The 17,756-nt window shown below is 41.3% G+C and overlaps 1 protein-coding gene across 1 annotated transcript; it reads left to right on the top strand.

The window, feature by feature from the left end:
• The first annotated feature begins 917 nt into the window (after nucleotides 1–917).
• LOC103818472 (p53 apoptosis effector related to PMP-22-like) lies at nucleotides 918–16,846 on the top strand. Its single transcript, XM_009092796.4, has 3 exons — nucleotides 918–1,307; nucleotides 14,864–15,007; nucleotides 15,267–16,846. Exons 1-3 carry the CDS (start codon nucleotides 1,097–1,099, stop codon nucleotides 15,479–15,481), a joined length of 570 nt encoding a protein of 189 aa, XP_009091044.1. The 5' UTR covers nucleotides 918–1,096; the 3' UTR covers nucleotides 15,482–16,846.
• Nucleotides 16,847–17,756: the final 910 nt, after the last annotated feature.

The following is a 17,756-nucleotide window of genomic DNA, read 5'->3' as shown; positions in this document are numbered from 1 at the left end:
GATGCAGCCCTACCTGACAAAATCCACCATGGGAGCAAAGGATACTTTGCATCCTCTGGGCTTAACTGTGTTTCACACAAACCAGCTTTGATCAAGGGCTACAGCTGCTTCCAGATGTAAATGTAATTGTGCCCTAGCAAAATACTAGGTTGTAGCACATGTTAGCTCAAAGGGAGAGTGCAGGAAACACAGCAATATCGCTTCTGAGCCGACAGACAGGAAGCTCTGCCCTGCACTGGGTGTCCTCCCAGGGCATGGAGAGGTGATGGCTCATCTCTGCCTTGCACTCTTAGCAGTTGCAGACAGGCTCTGACAGGCCCCAGGCACTGCCTGTACAGCCAGATCCACGCTCAGGGAGTGTTTGTCAGTTGAGGCTCAGTCAAATCACAACTCTGCTTTTGTTCTCCCAGTAAGGCTCTATCCAGATCATACTCTATTTTTCTTTTCCTCTGTACCTATGCTCCACAAGGGGAAGAGCCAACAGTGACATTCTTTATTGCCTTAGCTTTATAACAGCTATGGGAATTTCTTTAATACTCATAAATAAGGTAAAAAATAAGGCATGATTTTAGTTTTAAATGGAGCCCTAGAAAGGCAGCTCACAGCCTCCAGGTGGCAAGTCTCAGAAACATCCACCATGTCATGCAAACAGTTCCCTCTCGTCTCTGCTTTCTCCTGCCATAATGCAAATCCCTTAGAAGATGGAAAGGTGTAATCACAGCATCTAGTGGGGATGTCAGGAAGGAAAGTGTTAAATGCTGAGGGTAAACATCTCCTGATTTGTTACCTAGTCAGCAGGGCAGAGAAGATCTCACAGATAAACCCAGCCTCGAAGCTTCTCCCCAGCTCAACTGGTTATTGCTCAGCGGCAGCTCTTACTCATCTGAATCTAGGTGGAGCTCCCTCCCTCCCTCCCTCCCTCCCTCTCTGCTGTGTCTGTCCTGGCTGAAAAGCTTTTCCCCAACATCTGCCCAGGCGTTCTCAGGTGCCGGCAGCGCCTTTCCAGGAGCCGAGCAGCGGCAGCCATCGCTCCCCTGGCGCGGCCCAGCCTGAGGCAGAGAGAGAGGCCTTGTCCTGCCAGAGCCTGCCCCGAGCCATGGTCAAGTACGGCCTGGACTACACGCGCTGCAGGTGGATCCTGCCCCTGCTCCTGGGCATCGGGGTCATCTTCGGCATCATCGCGCTGGCGGGCTGGGGCTGGCTGGAGTCGCAGACCTTGCCCTACGTGCTGCAAGCGTCGCTGTGGCAGATCTGCAGGAGGGCTGACCAGGGCGGGGAATGGAGCTGCGAGTCCCTCATGGGCTACGGTAAGCGCCGACAGGGGTGGCGGGGAGCAGGCTCTGAAGCAGGGGGTCACATCCCCTGGGTCACCTTCCTGCAGGTCTCCCAACTGCATCACCCAATACCTGGCATTTATGTATGAAGCCACGGGCAATAGGGACTGTCACTGAGTACACCGAGGCTTTTGACTGACCAGGTGAAGAAATAAAATCTCTTCAACACCCCGTGCAGAAAAGAACCTAGAGGATTACATAATACATAAAAACCCATGCATGGTATGGTACCAGTGTAAAAAATAATACAGGATTTTTTCCTCTCTCAGAAGAATCTGGTCTCACTAGACCAGAATCTCTTCTCACAAGGAATCTGTTCTCTCTAATCACTGCTTCTCAAAACTTAACGGCTGCCGGTGATCAAACACCCAAACAACAAGCCTGGCATTAGCGTGACAAGCAGGTCTGAGTGCCAGAAACAGGGAGGTAAAAATGTAAGATGGCAGCAAGGTATTCCCAGGGAGTGTCAGGCTACAGAATGCTGCCCTGAAACTGCTCCGGTAGGTGGGTCGTGTGAAAGAGTCTCCTTGTGATTATGAAAGAAAGCTTTAAAGATAAAAGGATTTCTTGTTCGTACAAAGTTTTGGTAAAGCATGCTAATAAACATGCTGACCTGGGTGCAATCTTCAGCTTGAAAAGACATAAACCACAAGTGTGGGAGAATAGCCCAAGAGAAGTGTCACTCTGGATGTGCTCTGTTTCTTTTTTATTTTTTCCTTTTCTCTTTTCTTTCTGTATATTTGCTATTGGCCATGGTTTGAAACAAGTAATAGCGAATGAAGCGCTGTTAGCTTGAGTTGGAAAGGAAGTTCATGAGTTCTTAAGATTTATGCTCATTCGAATTACAAGGAAAAACCTCTTCTCTAGGGCTTAGAATCTCAGCTCTTCTTGTTAAAAATAAGAGTAAAAGCACTTGCTGAAGCAATCTCAGGGATCATTTATTACAGCACTTCAAAATTGTTCCTAATGGTTTATTGTATGTCATGAAACTCTACCTTCTATGCACAAACTTCAGCTGTAATGAGTTAATTGCAGCAGGCCTCTGTGAGTGTAGGGCTCCAGGCATCACCAGCTCCACCAAGCATCACCATCCAGCCCTGCTCTCAGGCATCACCTCTGTGGCTGGGTGTAAATCAAGCCAGCAAATAGTCCTCTGCTACGTGGCACTTGAGAGAAGGAGAAAGAATGTGATGCTTAGTTGAGGACTTCTCAGTCCTGAATTTCCTCCTAAGTTTCCTGAAAAGTGAGCCCTCCTCATGATCTCCAAGTTGGGCCCTGGAGAATGCTATGAATGCCAGCTTTAACTGGACAGGAAACACCGAGATGCTTCACCTTGCTTCTCTTGATAACACAGGAGAAATTTCTCCTTACTTCTAGGACTTAGATAGGTGTTTGGCATTTCACTTCCTTCCTTATCCTGACTCACTCTGATAGCTTTAAATTCTGCAGCTGCATGCACAGTTTCCCTGGAAACTGGACAGCACCTACAGACAAAGCAGGGAGGTCATCCTCTGTGTGGACTGTCCTGCAATGTCTGGGGTTACCATGAATCACATCCACAGTAAGTCCAGCACTTTTACACAACCATTGTGGACTTGGTTCACACATACAGGACATTATCCAGTGGGTACATTGGAGAATCCACTGACTCTTCTGAAAGCATTCGAAATGCTGTTTGTGAGCTGCATGACTGCATTATGCCCTCAATAGGCATGCATCTATCACTTGAACTCTTCAAGGTGATTAAATACCCAGGAAGCCTAAGCAAATCCTCAAAATCCTCCTGGACAAAATTTCCTGGATATGTCTGGCACAATGGAGTCACCTAGCCAGTGGGGGAATATGTGAAGGCTGTTTGTAAACAAGGTATGCAAAGGCCAGGTGAGAGTGGGTTATGCTGCCAGGCTTCTGCCTTTGCCAGATGATGCCATTAAAATGCAGACCTTGCCCTTCAAGGGGGTGAGTTATCCCTGACCAAGAAGAGGACTGTAGACCTGACTGTTAAGTCATGTCACTGTCCTGATCTTTTCCAGACCTTTCCCTTAGACCCCTTCTTGACTAGAAGTGGGATGTGCTCAGATCCAGTCCTGTTCTCCATTTTTCCATGCTCAATTTTTTTTTTTGTGACTCCCACCTTTTCTCATGCAGGGCAGAATTGGCTGATGTTGGTCTTGGATTTCACCCAAAAAGACCAGGCCATGTGAGCATCTCATTTGTGAGCATGCAGGTCTTGTGTTGAGCCTGATTGTACCTGCCTTAGTGATGAAACAGAGGCTTTTAATAATTCTGGGATTAAATTTATCTACTGTGCTCCAGAAAGGTCATGGAAAAAATTCAGCATCATGTTCTGTGGGATGTTTAACTTTGTGCCAAGCTAAACAGAGTGCTGGTTAAACAAAGTGTAATTACACACCTTCCTGAGCACAGAGACAAAGATGTGATGTAAACATAGAGGACAGAAATGTTTTACAGCATTCCTGAGATGAGATCTCTTTTCCCCACTCTGTTCCACGGTTTCCAGCTTGTTTCTTCCGACCTTTACTCTCAGCTTCTCTGCCTAATCTGCCACTGGCTGGGTAGGTTCTGAAATTTGGCCCTCCTGCAGAGGTGGTTTCACTGATAAACATTATATGTATGTGTACCCCAGCAGCTGCCAGCAAATATTGTCAACATGACTTGGACAGTGTAGTTATCTTAATCCACTACAGTAATCTTCATCCTGTCATAATTAGATATAATTGCAACATCCTTGCAAGTTAATTATAATGTGCAAATTCAAATCAAATTCTGCACGTGCAATGTTTATAATTCCCCTTGAATCTCGGCTGCTTGGAACAAGATATGTTTATACAGTTGAAAGGCAAAAACCCAGTGTCACTGAGGTTGATTATATTAGAACGGAAGAATGTTAAATTTTTCATCGGCTGCATCAGTACAGTTCAGAGGTTTTGATTTTGATTTTTTTTTTTTTTTTTTGAAAGGCAGTGGAGTAACTTACTTTTTGTGAAAGCATCTGCTAACCTGTGGTCTCTTGCAAAGTTTATGAGCTCTGTGGAAAGTGAGAATATGAAGAGCTTATAGACTGTTATCTTCTCTAAGACTTCAGATCATCATCAAACATATGACACCCATGTAGACTTGATCAAAGGCTGTTTCTTTTCAAGCATATTTAGTTCAGATAAATAGAATTTTCTAGGAAAAAATATCCAGTGCATTAGGACACTTACTCAAAATGCAGGAAATTTAGGATGAGGGGCTGAGACATTCATTGCTCTTGCTCTTCATTGTTCTTGCACTTAAAACAACAAAGGGCTCAATCTGATGACATGCTTGAACACATACAAAGAGAGATTAAGACTTTTTGGATAGATAATGAGCAATATGGAATGTACCTCTGTGGGACATGGCTGAGCTTACAAAGAAAATGCACAGGTTAAACCCCATCAATGCTGGCACAGCACTCCTTTGTTTTTCTTGTTCTTTGGCCTGTCTTGAACAAGGTGTGTCTTGCAGACCTGAGACATTTCTTCAGTGTGTAATTTATTCCACTGCAAGCTTTGAAGATGTTTATACGTGTAGGTAAAAACATAAAAAAGATAAATAATATGGGGGGAAATAACTGATTTTATTAGTCTGAATGTGATGCACAAAGGGTGAAAAACTAGTGACTACACTTGTCCTTTCTTATCTTCCATCCAGCCTTGCAGTTCTTCCATTTGCAGATGCTGCCGTCAAAACAACTGAAATTTTAAAGTGCATGTTGATGAGATCATCTTATTTGCATAGTGTAAACAGAGATCTTGGGGAAAAAAATCAGGAAAAAGCATTTTCATAAGACAAGTGAAATGCACATCTTCAGTTATTTTCACATTGTAATATAGGTTTTATTATTATAAAAAGCTATTATAGGTTTTTCCTGGGATGTGTGGAGGGATTTGTGGCTGTGGAGATTAGTGGAGGAATGAATGATTTTGCCATCTGGAAGGGACCCCTTTATGCAGCTTGTCTTCCAGGCAAATAATGGGCAACTATGTTCTAGATATCCAGTTATATTTTGGTCTATGAATAAGAATACTACAAGATAAGAAGGCTAGTATAGTATGGTTATAATGAACAAAATCTACTTCAAATATGACAGCAGATAAGTATGGCTACAGGATAAGTGAAAGAAGGAAATGTTGCAAAAGTAATATCCTTTTGAGAAAATAAATATTCTGCATCCCTATTGATAAGTAGATTTTTCCCCCCCATTTTGCCTCTTCCAGGCTTTTGTTTCCAGGGAATCTTTTGCTGCATTGAAGCACTATTTATTATCCTGGAGGAAGAACAAAATGGAAATCACCTACTAAAAATACCCAAGTAGTGATACAACAGCAAGGTTACATGCAGTTAGGATCAGTTTCCAAAGTCTCTCTCTTGGTACTGCACTTACCAGGGGCCTTGCACTGCTGACCACACAGCTCTCCCTCTGGAAAATGACCTTCTCCATCAGAGCAGTGGCTCATTACACCTGGGGCACAGGACAGACCAGGCACCAAGTTTTGCCACTGCTACACTACCTGGGTAAAACTGTTTTTCCTTCCCCCACATTCCCATCACATCTGACAGCCAGTACCTAATACCAGCACGGGGAAACCCTTACTTGCCCCAAGATAAAGCAAGCATCCTGAGCAGGGTGACATGGGGATATTTTCAGAGGGACAGGATGGGATACAGCAGATGGAGGACAAACAAGATGTCCCAGTGTCTCTCTGAAGGTGTCTGTACATCAAAACAGAAATGAAGTAAACAAGTAACAGTGCTTTTGAAGTTGGGACCAGCTCAAGTCACTGGGCCTTTATTGCAGATTTTTCCTGAAGTCAAGGTTCTGCACTTAACAGCTTTCAGAATTTGGTAACATCCAAGTAGTTTTGTGAAAGTGTCTTTGCAGCTGGGAAAGAGGCTGGGGAGGTTTCTGAGCTGATCAAGGAAGCCTGTGGGAGAGCCCAGGATGGAGCCCAGCTCTGCTCTGTGCAGGGCCTGGATTAAAGGGCAAACCTCTATTCCTTTGTCATAGGGTGAAATGAAAACAAAAGGCTGCTGCTGTTCCTGCTGTATTGTAGCATAAAATAGTTATATTTATATATAGTGGTTGTCTGTAGTTTTAATGACAGTGTGTAGAGAAGCATATGATTTCCTAAGGCATCATTCTCCTTTAAAGTATAATGTTCCCTGGGATTAACCAGTCAGAAATGAGATTACAAGATTAGTTACTGAATAATGTAGAATACTCAATAATTATTCAAAGCTTAGAATAAGAAAAAATACATTTTTAAACATATAGCTAATGAAAAAAATCACAACAGTGTTTGTAAGGAATGATGCAAGAAGGAAAGAAAACATTTGATTTTCCCCCGGCTTGTAGAAGACACTCCATTGTTTCTAAACAGGTATAAGAGAAGGGAATCAAGGCCAGAGCATTTAATTATTATGGAAATTTTTATTCCTTATCTGCAATTTCTTGTGTGCTTTCCCTTGTAGTTTAAGAGTTTGTACTTTTATAATTTCAGTGGCAGATTCATTTAATCAGGTCCTTTTCTAAATAATAGTAATGCTCTTGAGCAGTTAACGCTCCAGAGAGCAATTGCACGTGTAATCCCACTGTTCACTGTGATCCCAATCCAGCCTTGCCTTAATAATTACTGTTAGATTATGTGGAAAAATAGCAGTCATGTGGAACATTCTCATCTGCCCATCAGGAGATATGAATTGCTGGTGCTGAGGACTTTGAGAAGATCCTCAACACTTTGCAATTTCAGGCCCTGAAGTCCTGAAGAGAGGATTCCATTCCCTTACATAGGAGGCATCTCTGCTGACAGCATATGGAAACTTGTGGTCAAACTCTCGGTCCTCTTCCCCTCATCTGTTCCTCTAGTTTATTGAGGTAATCTAATACAGCATTTCCATAAGAACATCTCCAGAGTCTGAGCAGTGATAAGGACTGCAAGATGCATTTCAAATTCCAGGGTAGGTTTAAACATATTACTTAAGTGAGAAGGTGTTAAACAGCAAAAGAAACTAAACTCTCGGAACGTTCTTTCACATTTCTGTATCAGTTTTTGCTGGCAGCTTGTGCTGTTCTGAGACACCTCAAACACACTGACTCAGTGAGCATTGTAATGCCGTGTTTCTTCTTTGTCAAGTACCATTACAAAATAACTCATTGCTCAAAAATTCCCAGGAACTCAAAGTAGCTTGTGAAGTGCTGACACTAGCCTGTGTTCCAGAGGTATCTGGCTTCCTTCTACTAGTACTAAATTACACTTCACTTCAGTCCTGCTGAATTACTAATCTGAAACTGAATACATCTAATGTCACCTACTGTGCTGACATATGCATGCTGTGCCCAAATCAGGCCCCAGAAAAATAGGAAGTCTCTGTGCAGTTCATTTAACAACCTCATCAGCAGTAAGCAGCAAGGGACAAACATTTTCAGGATGCATTGAAAAGCTGTTTCATTAACAAGAAGAGTAAATAAATTCAATATATTTTTATGAGTACAAAGCATGACTTCTGCTTATATTCTGAGGGTTTTATTTTGCAAATAGTAAAATTTTGCTTCTATCAGAAAATCAGATCCAGGTTCACAGCTGCTGTCTGTTAGTGGGAAATTCCCTAGTGCTAAAGGTGATTTTCATCAAGGTTTCAGAACAAAGTTTGCTCACAGCATGAAAACTGCAGATCAAGAGTGACAACAATTCTTGGTGCACATGGAAATAAGATGTAAATTCAGTGTTCATTAGTCCCAAATGACTTTGGGAATATAAAACTTAAAAGAACTTTTTTTTTAAAGGTTCCACTCTACTGTTTTGGTTAAAAGACCTAGTTCAGAGCCTGCATTATCATGGAAATCGATGCTGTTTAATTCACATTAAATATTTCAACCCACTCAGGGGTAATTAGGGATCAGGTACATCTTGCTAGTCTCATTAACTGAGCTTATGTAAATGAACCGATTAATCAATACCTTACCTATTTCATTTACCTGACCCTCCCAAACCCCATGTACAAATCCAAGTATAAGTAATCCTGCTTTAATTTAAAATAAATAGGAAAAAAAAATAGGAGGAAAAAAATGTTATAGCAGTAAGGTGTATGAGACTGAGCTTTAATCCTGAGATTTTCCCAGTGTGTGCAACTGCTTCTGAAGAGAATGTTCGATAGGAGTACTCCCTGACTCTCTCGTGAGCAAACCTTTCATTTTGAGGCACTGTGTGTGCATTATATTTAATTTCTAACTTACTCCCGTGGTGCTCCCTTTGATGATGGCTCTACCCATTCTGCCCCTTCTGCTTTCCCAGCACTAAGCAAGCATCAGGGACCAGCCCTCATTAATGCAGGATTTGCAGAAGCCAGCTTCTAAGTCAAGCCTGTACACGCCTGAGCTTATGATGAGATGAATTTGAACCACTCCCTCAAGACGTAGCTGCTCCTCCCCTCAAATTCAACTCAGAATAGCTTCTAAGTTTAATTGCTTGCCTCAGTAAGAAAGGAGGGTTGCAGATTACATAAAGGTTTTGCCTGTGTTTGTTTGTGGGTGAAGTCAGGGGTGAGGAATTAATAGGTTTTTCCTTTAAAGGAGTTAAAGCCCAGCAAGCCACACTGAGCTATCATTTTAGCATACAGCTATGGACAGAACACTGCCTTCTGCTAATGTATACTGGGTTTTATTGATAGAAGATCTACTCATAAAGGTTCTTTTCCTTAGTGTTGTCATCTAAAATCATTATTATTGGGTAATTGTCCTAATGTCCTAATCCTTTCTCAGTTATATGGGACCTGTTACTAATCCTTGAGAAACTCTAGCCATGACATTATCCTAATGTGAACCTAAATAGGTCATTCTCTGTTTCCATGGTTGTCTTTTAAATAGTGGTAAGATAAAAGCTGGTTCTGGCTTACACAGAAATGACCTTCATGAGATAGTACTCTGTTATTAAATGAGAAATCCATATTAACAACCAATGAATTCTAATAAAGTAATGCTAGGGGGAAAAGAACAGAGTTACCAAAGAGGATGTCACGCAGAAAGACTAAAAATTCTGTATTCCACTGCAAAAGATATAAATTTCAACCCAAAAAATCCAAAGAAAAACCTCCAGTATTGACTACCCATATGAAAGATATACAGAGAATTAAGTTCTCTGAACAAAGATCCAGATGCAATGAAGACAGAAACTCAGAAAATAGTACATCTGTAATGATACCTTTGATATTATTTTCCTCATTTTATTCTATTCATAAATTATCCATGACTAATATGTGATCTTTTTCTCAGTTGTACAGACTTCCTTTGAAATAATTTTCAGTCAATGGCTTTCAGTCTGCAGTTTATTCAAAAGAAGCTGCTTTTGGTAGTTTCTGATTTATCTTGGCTGTATACAAACACATGCACACTGGTATTTCAATGCCGGCTCACGTGACCAGCAAACAATTGCAGAGATTATAGCGTACTTTTGTTTCCAGAAAGAGCACAGAAATTCCCCACAGCTGGCATGTTACAGAGTCAGTATTTCCAGAAGACAGGATTTTGCACTGTGTCCTGTTGCACAGGTAACACAGGAAATCCAGAGTCCTGATGATAGTGGTGTGCGTGTACCCCAGCAGCTTGTAACCCTTAGGCTGGTAGAGATGTGGGTTAATGGGTTTGATGGACCACTGTAAGAGTCATGCTAGGGGAACATGGGTTCTGCTGCAAACGTGCACTTTCACATGGAAACTTTCTTGAGGAGAACAAGCCAAAGGGAAATGGGTAAAACCTGGCCAAAGCAGTTCCTTTTCAAAGTGAAGCATGTGCTCTGCCGTGCTTGCCACACCCTGACAAAGAACGCCAGGTTGAGAAACTCAAGTGAGTTCAGCTTTGTTTCCAAAATAATACTCTTTCCCTTTAATCAGAGAGATGTTAAACAGGTTGAGCTCTGCAAACTCAGCCTGGAAATATCCTCATTACGTACAACACAGAGATGAATCGCTACCACTGCAGATTTTAGTTCTCCTAAGAGTTGCTTTGCAAGACTGCAGCTAGAACTGCAGTGTTTATGTTTCTTTCCCTCAGTGTTATGAAGTATAACAAAGCAAAATGTCTGTTACATTTTCTTTCACCCCTCCCTGGTTCTTGTGAATTAAAGCTACCCTTTCTCAAATTGCTGCACAATTCACTGCAGTGTGAAAATGATCAGTCAGCAAGAACCTTTAGATAATTGTTGGTGTCTGTGAGCTGAAAAATACTTGTTTTCTTTCCAATGCTAGTTGTGTATTTAGCTTCAAGCCAAGAGGAAAATTTGGAGAAGTATGTTCTTCTTGATCATACAAGGAGCGGTACTTCTGAACTCTCTGGGGTTGCTTTCAGAAAATGTCACCCGAGGAGAGACTCAGCAGTTTATGTGGTGTGGGAGTACCAGATCAAGAAAAACATGAGAATGTTATTGTGAGTGTTTTCCCATGTTTTGAAACACATACATCAGGAACTTGGGCGTTTGTATTTGTCATGAAGGAAGTAAAGGTTATATGCTATTTTCAAGACACAACAGCTCTTTTTTTGAAGCATGGATCTTTTGGAGCATGAAGATGACAGGCTAAGGAAATACTAGCTTAGGTGGTTCAAAGTTTTGGCTCAGCTTACTGCTGAGCAAGAAAGTTTGTTTATTTTTTGTGTGAAGCACTGACAGTGTTTACACTTTCATAAACTGTACAATGTGTGAGGGAGTAAAATCAGGAAGGCAGGAAACTGGAGATATTCTTAGTACTGGATGTCTAATTAAGTCCATCAGCTTCCCTATGGCTGCAGCAAGATATAGGATAATCAGAATGCATTTATATGGTGCAATACAAGAGGTAGTCATGCTGCCTCCAAACTGAGTTAGCTTCAATAGCAGAGTAATAAATCTGTGTTATTATTGAATTCTGTCTCAGCTAATTATGTAGTGCATAAGATATCATGAGGTCTGTCCTGGCATGGAGGGCTCTTTCTGGTGTCTAAATTAACTCAGGGGTCTTCTCACAAAGCAGGGAGTTACAGAAGTCAGGCACTTATTTTCATTTTTCAGTGGTCACATATTACTGTATTCACTTTGGACAGGCCAGACTCCCACAAATCACTGCTGATTGACATACAAAGCTCTGTTATCACAAGCACTGTCCTTGCTCACTTGAGACAGGTGTGAGAACATGGGTTCCTCTTGCCTGTTTGGGATAGCAATGTCTTGTTTAAGACCAAATTGCTCAGAAAACTGCTAGTTAGAAGGAGTTTTGAAGAGTGGCTGGTGTGTAGCTGCCCACAAGCCCTTTCATAGTGTTCACTGGTGTTCTTTCAGCTGATGGAAGAACTGAAAAAGGGAGAAATGGGTCTGGCACCAAAGCATTACAGGATGATGCTGGTATTCAAGGACACTTTTGTATAAACACATTTCTTTTCTCACAAGTGCATTTTAACTCTTAAACAGCCAAAAGATCACCACTATTATTTTTGGGGCTGAGAAAACAGATCTCAAAAACTGCTGAATATTTTTACAAACTCAAACTTTGATATCCTGTAACCTGCTGCTCCCTCTGTTTCCATTTTTGATTTGGTGACAGGTGGACTGGGCCCTTTCAGGTCTTAACTGCCCTCACTTTACAGTCAAGAAAACATTGAATTGGTGTTGCACCTGTGAGGATTCTTTGGCCTGGAATTCACATTTTTAAGAAGTTTGCAGATAGAACAATTTATTTATATTTTTACTCAATATTAAAGACAAAAAAACCCCACAACATTGAAAGATTGGAAAATATTTGGGACTAAATTAGCCACTTGCTTGTCAGTGTATTTTGACCAATTTAATTCTTCTAATTCTGACATTTTAATGAAATTTTAAGTCTTCATTCTATTTGTAAAGAACTAAACTACTCTAGTACTCCTGGCTGGCACAAGATAAAATAAGCATCTCAAATATAGAAACAGTTGCAATTATTGCTGCACAAAGCCTTTGTTACCTTTTACTCTAGAAAGGTAAGATGATTACACACTGGTCTTAGAGTACTGATAGCTGCTGCTTTTGCAAAGGGCAGATGAACTCAGAATACTTTTCTTCAAAAAACCCTGTGGAGACTCACTCTTCATATGCTCTACTGCCTTGGAGCTGTGTGCTGTTTTTCTTCCAATGTTGAAGGGTTTTTTTTCTCTTTTGTAGAACTGAGAGCCACAAAACTGGCTGTTAGGTGATTGAGCAATGCCTCCAAATGGTGTAAGCATCCTGCAACAAGCATGTCTCTTCTTGCCACATAGCCAGTACCCCGCGGGCTGGGCGTGTGCCCAGTCTGCTTCCATACAGTCACAGCATTTGGAACACTGCTTCAGGAAAAACACCTGGCTGAGCCTGGCGGGGGAGGGAGCTGCTGGCATGGGCAAGGTGCCACCCCACATGTCTGCAGCCACCAGGCACAGCTCCCTCCCTGAGCCCCCAGCCCAGGTGCTGTTCCCACCCCAGGTCTTGGTGCTCTACCATCAGCTGCTCTTGAGAAGCAAGGCTGAGCTTTGGCAGCAGGGGAGGTGGAACCCCAGGACTCCTGGTGTCTCAGCCTGCTGGCAGGCAGCTGGCAGGCAGCTGTGTCTGAGTCTGCTCCTTTGCCTGGGAGTTTTGTATCTAACCACAAGCAATTGTGCACCTAAGGAAAAACATCACCTCTAGATGTTCTAGTCGTTTCACCCTTTTGCCAGAAGTGTCCAGAACTCTTGTATCCAAGAGCAGTAAGGTCACCATTGCTGAGAAGCATCTCTTATGGCCAGGTGCCCCTTTTTTATTGTTGTTGTTGTTTTAAAGGGGTAACAGAGAGACTGGGAATAGGAGCACCTTCAGTGGGGAATATTGAGCAGTATAAGAAATTCCTCTTCTTGACTATTTCTTCTGATACTCTGCCTGAGGTGCTGTCCTCCCTCCTGTGTCTCCACAGTGCACACTCTACCTCTGAGCCTTCTGTAAACTCCTAGAGAGAAGAGTTTGAGCTAAAACACTGGGCTAGAAAATGAGATATAAGAGCACAATTGCTGTCCCTTTCAGTCTTCTCAGGCAGCTGCCTGTTTACTGGGAAAATGAGCCCTACAAGCAGACAGAAACTTGTGGAATAAGAATGGAGATGAAATAAAACTGAAGATATAGTGTGATAGCTAGAATGGAGCAGGAATCATAAAGCAGGAAGAATGCTGAAAAGCAAACAAAAGGGAAATTGGTTTTGATGGACTGAGGGGTAGAAAAAGATAGCTGGAAAATCCTGATCCATTTTTCTTGCCTAATAGTAGTGGTGGTGTGGGCCCTGGGGAAAGACAGATCGAACACCAAGCTGTCACTCACTGAGGAGAGGTTGTGTGCTTTCATGCTTACCTGATTCTAGTCAAGGGAAAGACAGGACACTTTGCATTTTATAACTTCATGCTTAAAGCAAACAAATTGATAGGTTACTTACTCAGTTTCAGAGGTAACTTTTACTGAACAGCATGCACTGCATTTAAGTTGAATTGTAAGTATTGTCAGGGTTGTTTGGGCTGTGATAATTTTTTGGCACTGCTGTTGCATATATTTGCTTAGAAGCCAACACTTGACAAAGACATAGTGGCTTAGATGAGAGGATGAAGTCTGTAGATGCCTAGCAGACTTTAACTGCTTGCGCAGTTTAATACACAATGGGTCAAAGTTCCTTTTTTGTGGCTTTAAAATGGGTCAAAGTGGCTTTTTTACATCCAGAAAATTTGATCTCTTTGAGCAGTAGTTGCTCCTCAAGTCTTGAAATATTAAATAAATTTTTTTTTCTAGTTGTTAAGCCAATGCAGTATGCTTTGCTTTAACATGTTATAACATAAAAATTTATAATTTGAAAATTAAAAAATTAATATCCAGAACAAGCTTTTTGAATTGCAGTGGTTCTAAACTTGGACTAAAACCAGAGATCCAATTTCCCTACAAAACAGATTCCAAATCCTTACCTCCATTTAGGACACAGAGCTAAATTAAGGCTGAAAGTCAGAAATTGCTGAATTCTGACATTTATGGGCTATTTCCATACCTTTAAGTTTGCCAGATTGGTGGTGCTTTTAAAAACACTTTGTTTCAAAGGAAGATTTTATTAGTTTCAGGGACAGTTTAATTCTCCTTGTCTGGAAAAGGAAGTTGGTTTTATGGTATCTGCTGAGGTAATATTTGCTATTGAAGGACAGTGTCCAGTTTTACATCTTCAAAGCCATTTCTCTCTTAATTCTTTATTGTTAAAACTAAACAGTGAGCTCTCACCCAAGCCCCCATTTCATTCTGCATGAGAAGACCAATCTGGAATTTTATGCATTCTGCACTTAGTGCATCATTTCTTGTAGAACTGAAATGCACACCTACAAGAGGAGAGAAACCACCCATGGTTTCTTTCCTGGGAGATGATCCTCTTTTCACAGGTTTTAAAATTAACCTTTACTTACTAACCAGAGAAAACCAACCTTTGTTTTTGTTCCTTTCTAATTCTGATTTCAGCCTGGGGAAGAGCCGCTGCTGCCACATACCTGGTTGGCTTTCTGCTTCTAGTCATCTGTTTTGCACTGGCCATCATAGCATTTGCCATCGACACACTTCGGTTCAACTTCATCCGTGGGATCGGAGGCTTGCTTTTCGTGGCTGGTAAGGCAGCATGTGGAGTCAAGTTTAGCTTGTGCAGAAATATCCATACTAGAACTGATATTTTCCTCAGGTGATTCTATACCCAAGTCTCTGCCTGTGTGCAATTGAGCTCTCTATGAAAAATCAAAGTCTATCATGGCACTGGATCGATTTTCAGATCCTCCAAAACACGGATGGGTTTAGCTCCATAATGGGATTATGGAGAACGGCAGTGGTGCTGGGTGTTAAACATTGTTTTTGTTTTCTCCTGTTTCTTCAGCTGTGTTCTCCATCATGGGCCTGGTCATTTACCCAGTAAAGTTCTCATCTGAAATTGAGATGACAGGAATCAATATGTTCAGCTGGGCCTATGGCTTTGGCTGGACCACCGCCATTATGGAAATATGCTTGGGATTCTTCTTTTGCTGCCTTCCTAACTATGAAGATCAGATCCTGGGTAATGTCAAGCCCACATATTTTTACTCTTCCCCATAAGCACCAGGAAAAATATGTTCATATTCCAGAGATACCTGACAGACTAGCTATGTTTTTCAGAATATTGTCATCAGATGTTAGTAGAAAAGGCTGGAAACTTTTCTAATGTGTGTAGAAATACGGCACTGGGATCTGCAGTAAAGTTATCTACTCTATTTTGGACCATCATATCTGATGTGGGTTGGTCAGATAAAGCATAAATGTTAAAACCCCTTGGTTCTCCTCATTCATTCCCATGAGTGGAGTTTATGTGGATTCCATTGCATTTTAAATACATTCACAACTGTAATAAATTCAGAAAAACTGACAATAAACAAAACAAAGTGTGTCATCCTCCTGAAGGAAAGAAACTCAGACAAATCCCATTTTGTATCATCTTTAACCTGAAGATTTTGCACAATTTTCAAAAAGTCAAAAACATTTACCCACTGACTGCCAAAGTAGTAAATTAGTCAGCCAGCACTTCATAGCTTTGCTTCTATTTTTCATTCATTCACTTAAGCCAGAGATAAGAACAGAGTAAAGAAGGGATTAAAGCTCCCTACCAGAGCCAGCATCTTGACTTATCCTCATTCATGTGGAATGTATTTATTTCTAAATATTTGCAAGAATGAGCAAGGACCACCAGTAAAGCCTTAAGAATCCTGGTGTGCCATTGCTGGTGCCATTACAGAGTGGGCAGAGGCAGAAGGAATTTCAAGCCACCCCTGCAGTCTGCAGACCTGGTTTGATAAAGCTCCTGGTGTGGCTTTCTTTTTGTGTGTCTTGACATTTTTTTTCTGTTGTATCAAAACCTATGACTTTAAAATGCTCTGCTCTACTGGCCCAGCTTTTTTATCCTGCACCTCAGGAGTTGAGCTGGAGCAGTGTAAGTATCATGCAGTATCATCTAAAAGGCTCCTTTTTTGTTCATGTGCTGTTCTTAAGTATTTTAAAAGAAAAAAAATGTGTACTTTCATATGCATAAATACCCCTTACCAACTCATACTAAAGCTCTCAAAGAGAAAATCACATCATAAAGCATCTTCCAGCATCCTATACTCCACAGTGCCTCAAGCCTCAATATACTGCAAGCAATGAAGTATACTCAAGACTCTGCTGGTTTCTGCCTTGTTAAACCTAACTTTATAACATTCAATTCATTCTCTTAAGTGAAAAAAAAAGGATAATATGTGATGTGGAAAAGGAGTCTCATCTAGATCCTTAACTACTGAGGTTTATTAGCTTGTAACAAATCTGCAATTTTGTAATTTTGTGTACTATGAAAAGCCCTGCCAAGTGTTCTTTGTTTCAACAAATTAGAGGTGGAAAATTTTTCAGTTAAAATTTTTTGGTAGCTAAAATTAATAAAGACACAGGGCTTCACCTGGGTTGTTTGGAGTTTTTTGTTTGGTTGGTTGGTTGGTTGGTTGGTTGGGTGGTTGGTTGGTTGGGTGGGTTTTTTTAAGCAGTTAACTCCATTCACTTTTATGGAGTGACTCCTAACCTTGATCAATAAGATTGAGAGATGGGTAGAGTATAAACAATGGGAGAGAATATGCAACAAGGAATAATTAGGCAAGAACATGTAAATACTCTTAAAAAATATTTCCTAGCTGGAAGAAAATCAAAGTGAAGTACAGTTGAGAACACAATTTTTATAAAATGACTTGTAATTCTTTGTGTAATATTATCCATTCAGGAGAAAAAACTTATAATAAATATTTTCATTATGCTTATTACACCTAATAAAAGATGGTATCTATGTATTATTTCAAAAATTAGTCTTAATTTTTGTTCTCTACTGAGAGTGGGGAACTGTGGAAGCCCCCAAAGCCTCGTCTTCTCAGGCACCACCTGGGAATACCTGAGTGTGCTGGCTGAAATTTGATACCCAGCATCACAACTACAGCTTGTGTTATTCTTCAGTCTTATGCTGGCTGTCTCCCAAGGCCTTGTTCACAAGCACATGAGAATAGTGGACACTTGTGCACTGCTCTGCTTGCTTATGGGCTCATGGAGTTGAGTGCCTACACATGTGATTCTGTGCCATGATGTGCTACAGCTCCTTTTGGCACGGATGGTAATGCACTCGTGTTCACTGAATAGGAAACCAGCAGGGTCCTGCTCAGTGCTTTTGCTCCACCAGATGTGGCAACCCCTGAGGAAGCTAAAGAGAACTTAAGCAACCACTGTTTGTGTTTACAGTTTCTTTTGCATTAGCTGGACACTGACAAAATGCCTGGAGGTGGTTAAAGGTGCACAAAACAAGGTTTAGGAGTGTGACTCCAACCTT

This window comes from Serinus canaria, chromosome 3, assembly GCF_022539315.1.
Source record: "Serinus canaria isolate serCan28SL12 chromosome 3, serCan2020, whole genome shotgun sequence".
Lineage (NCBI taxonomy): Eukaryota > Metazoa > Chordata > Aves > Passeriformes > Fringillidae > Serinus > Serinus canaria.
The sequence above is the reverse complement of the archived record's forward strand: the minus strand, read 5'-3'. Positions and strand labels throughout refer to the sequence as shown.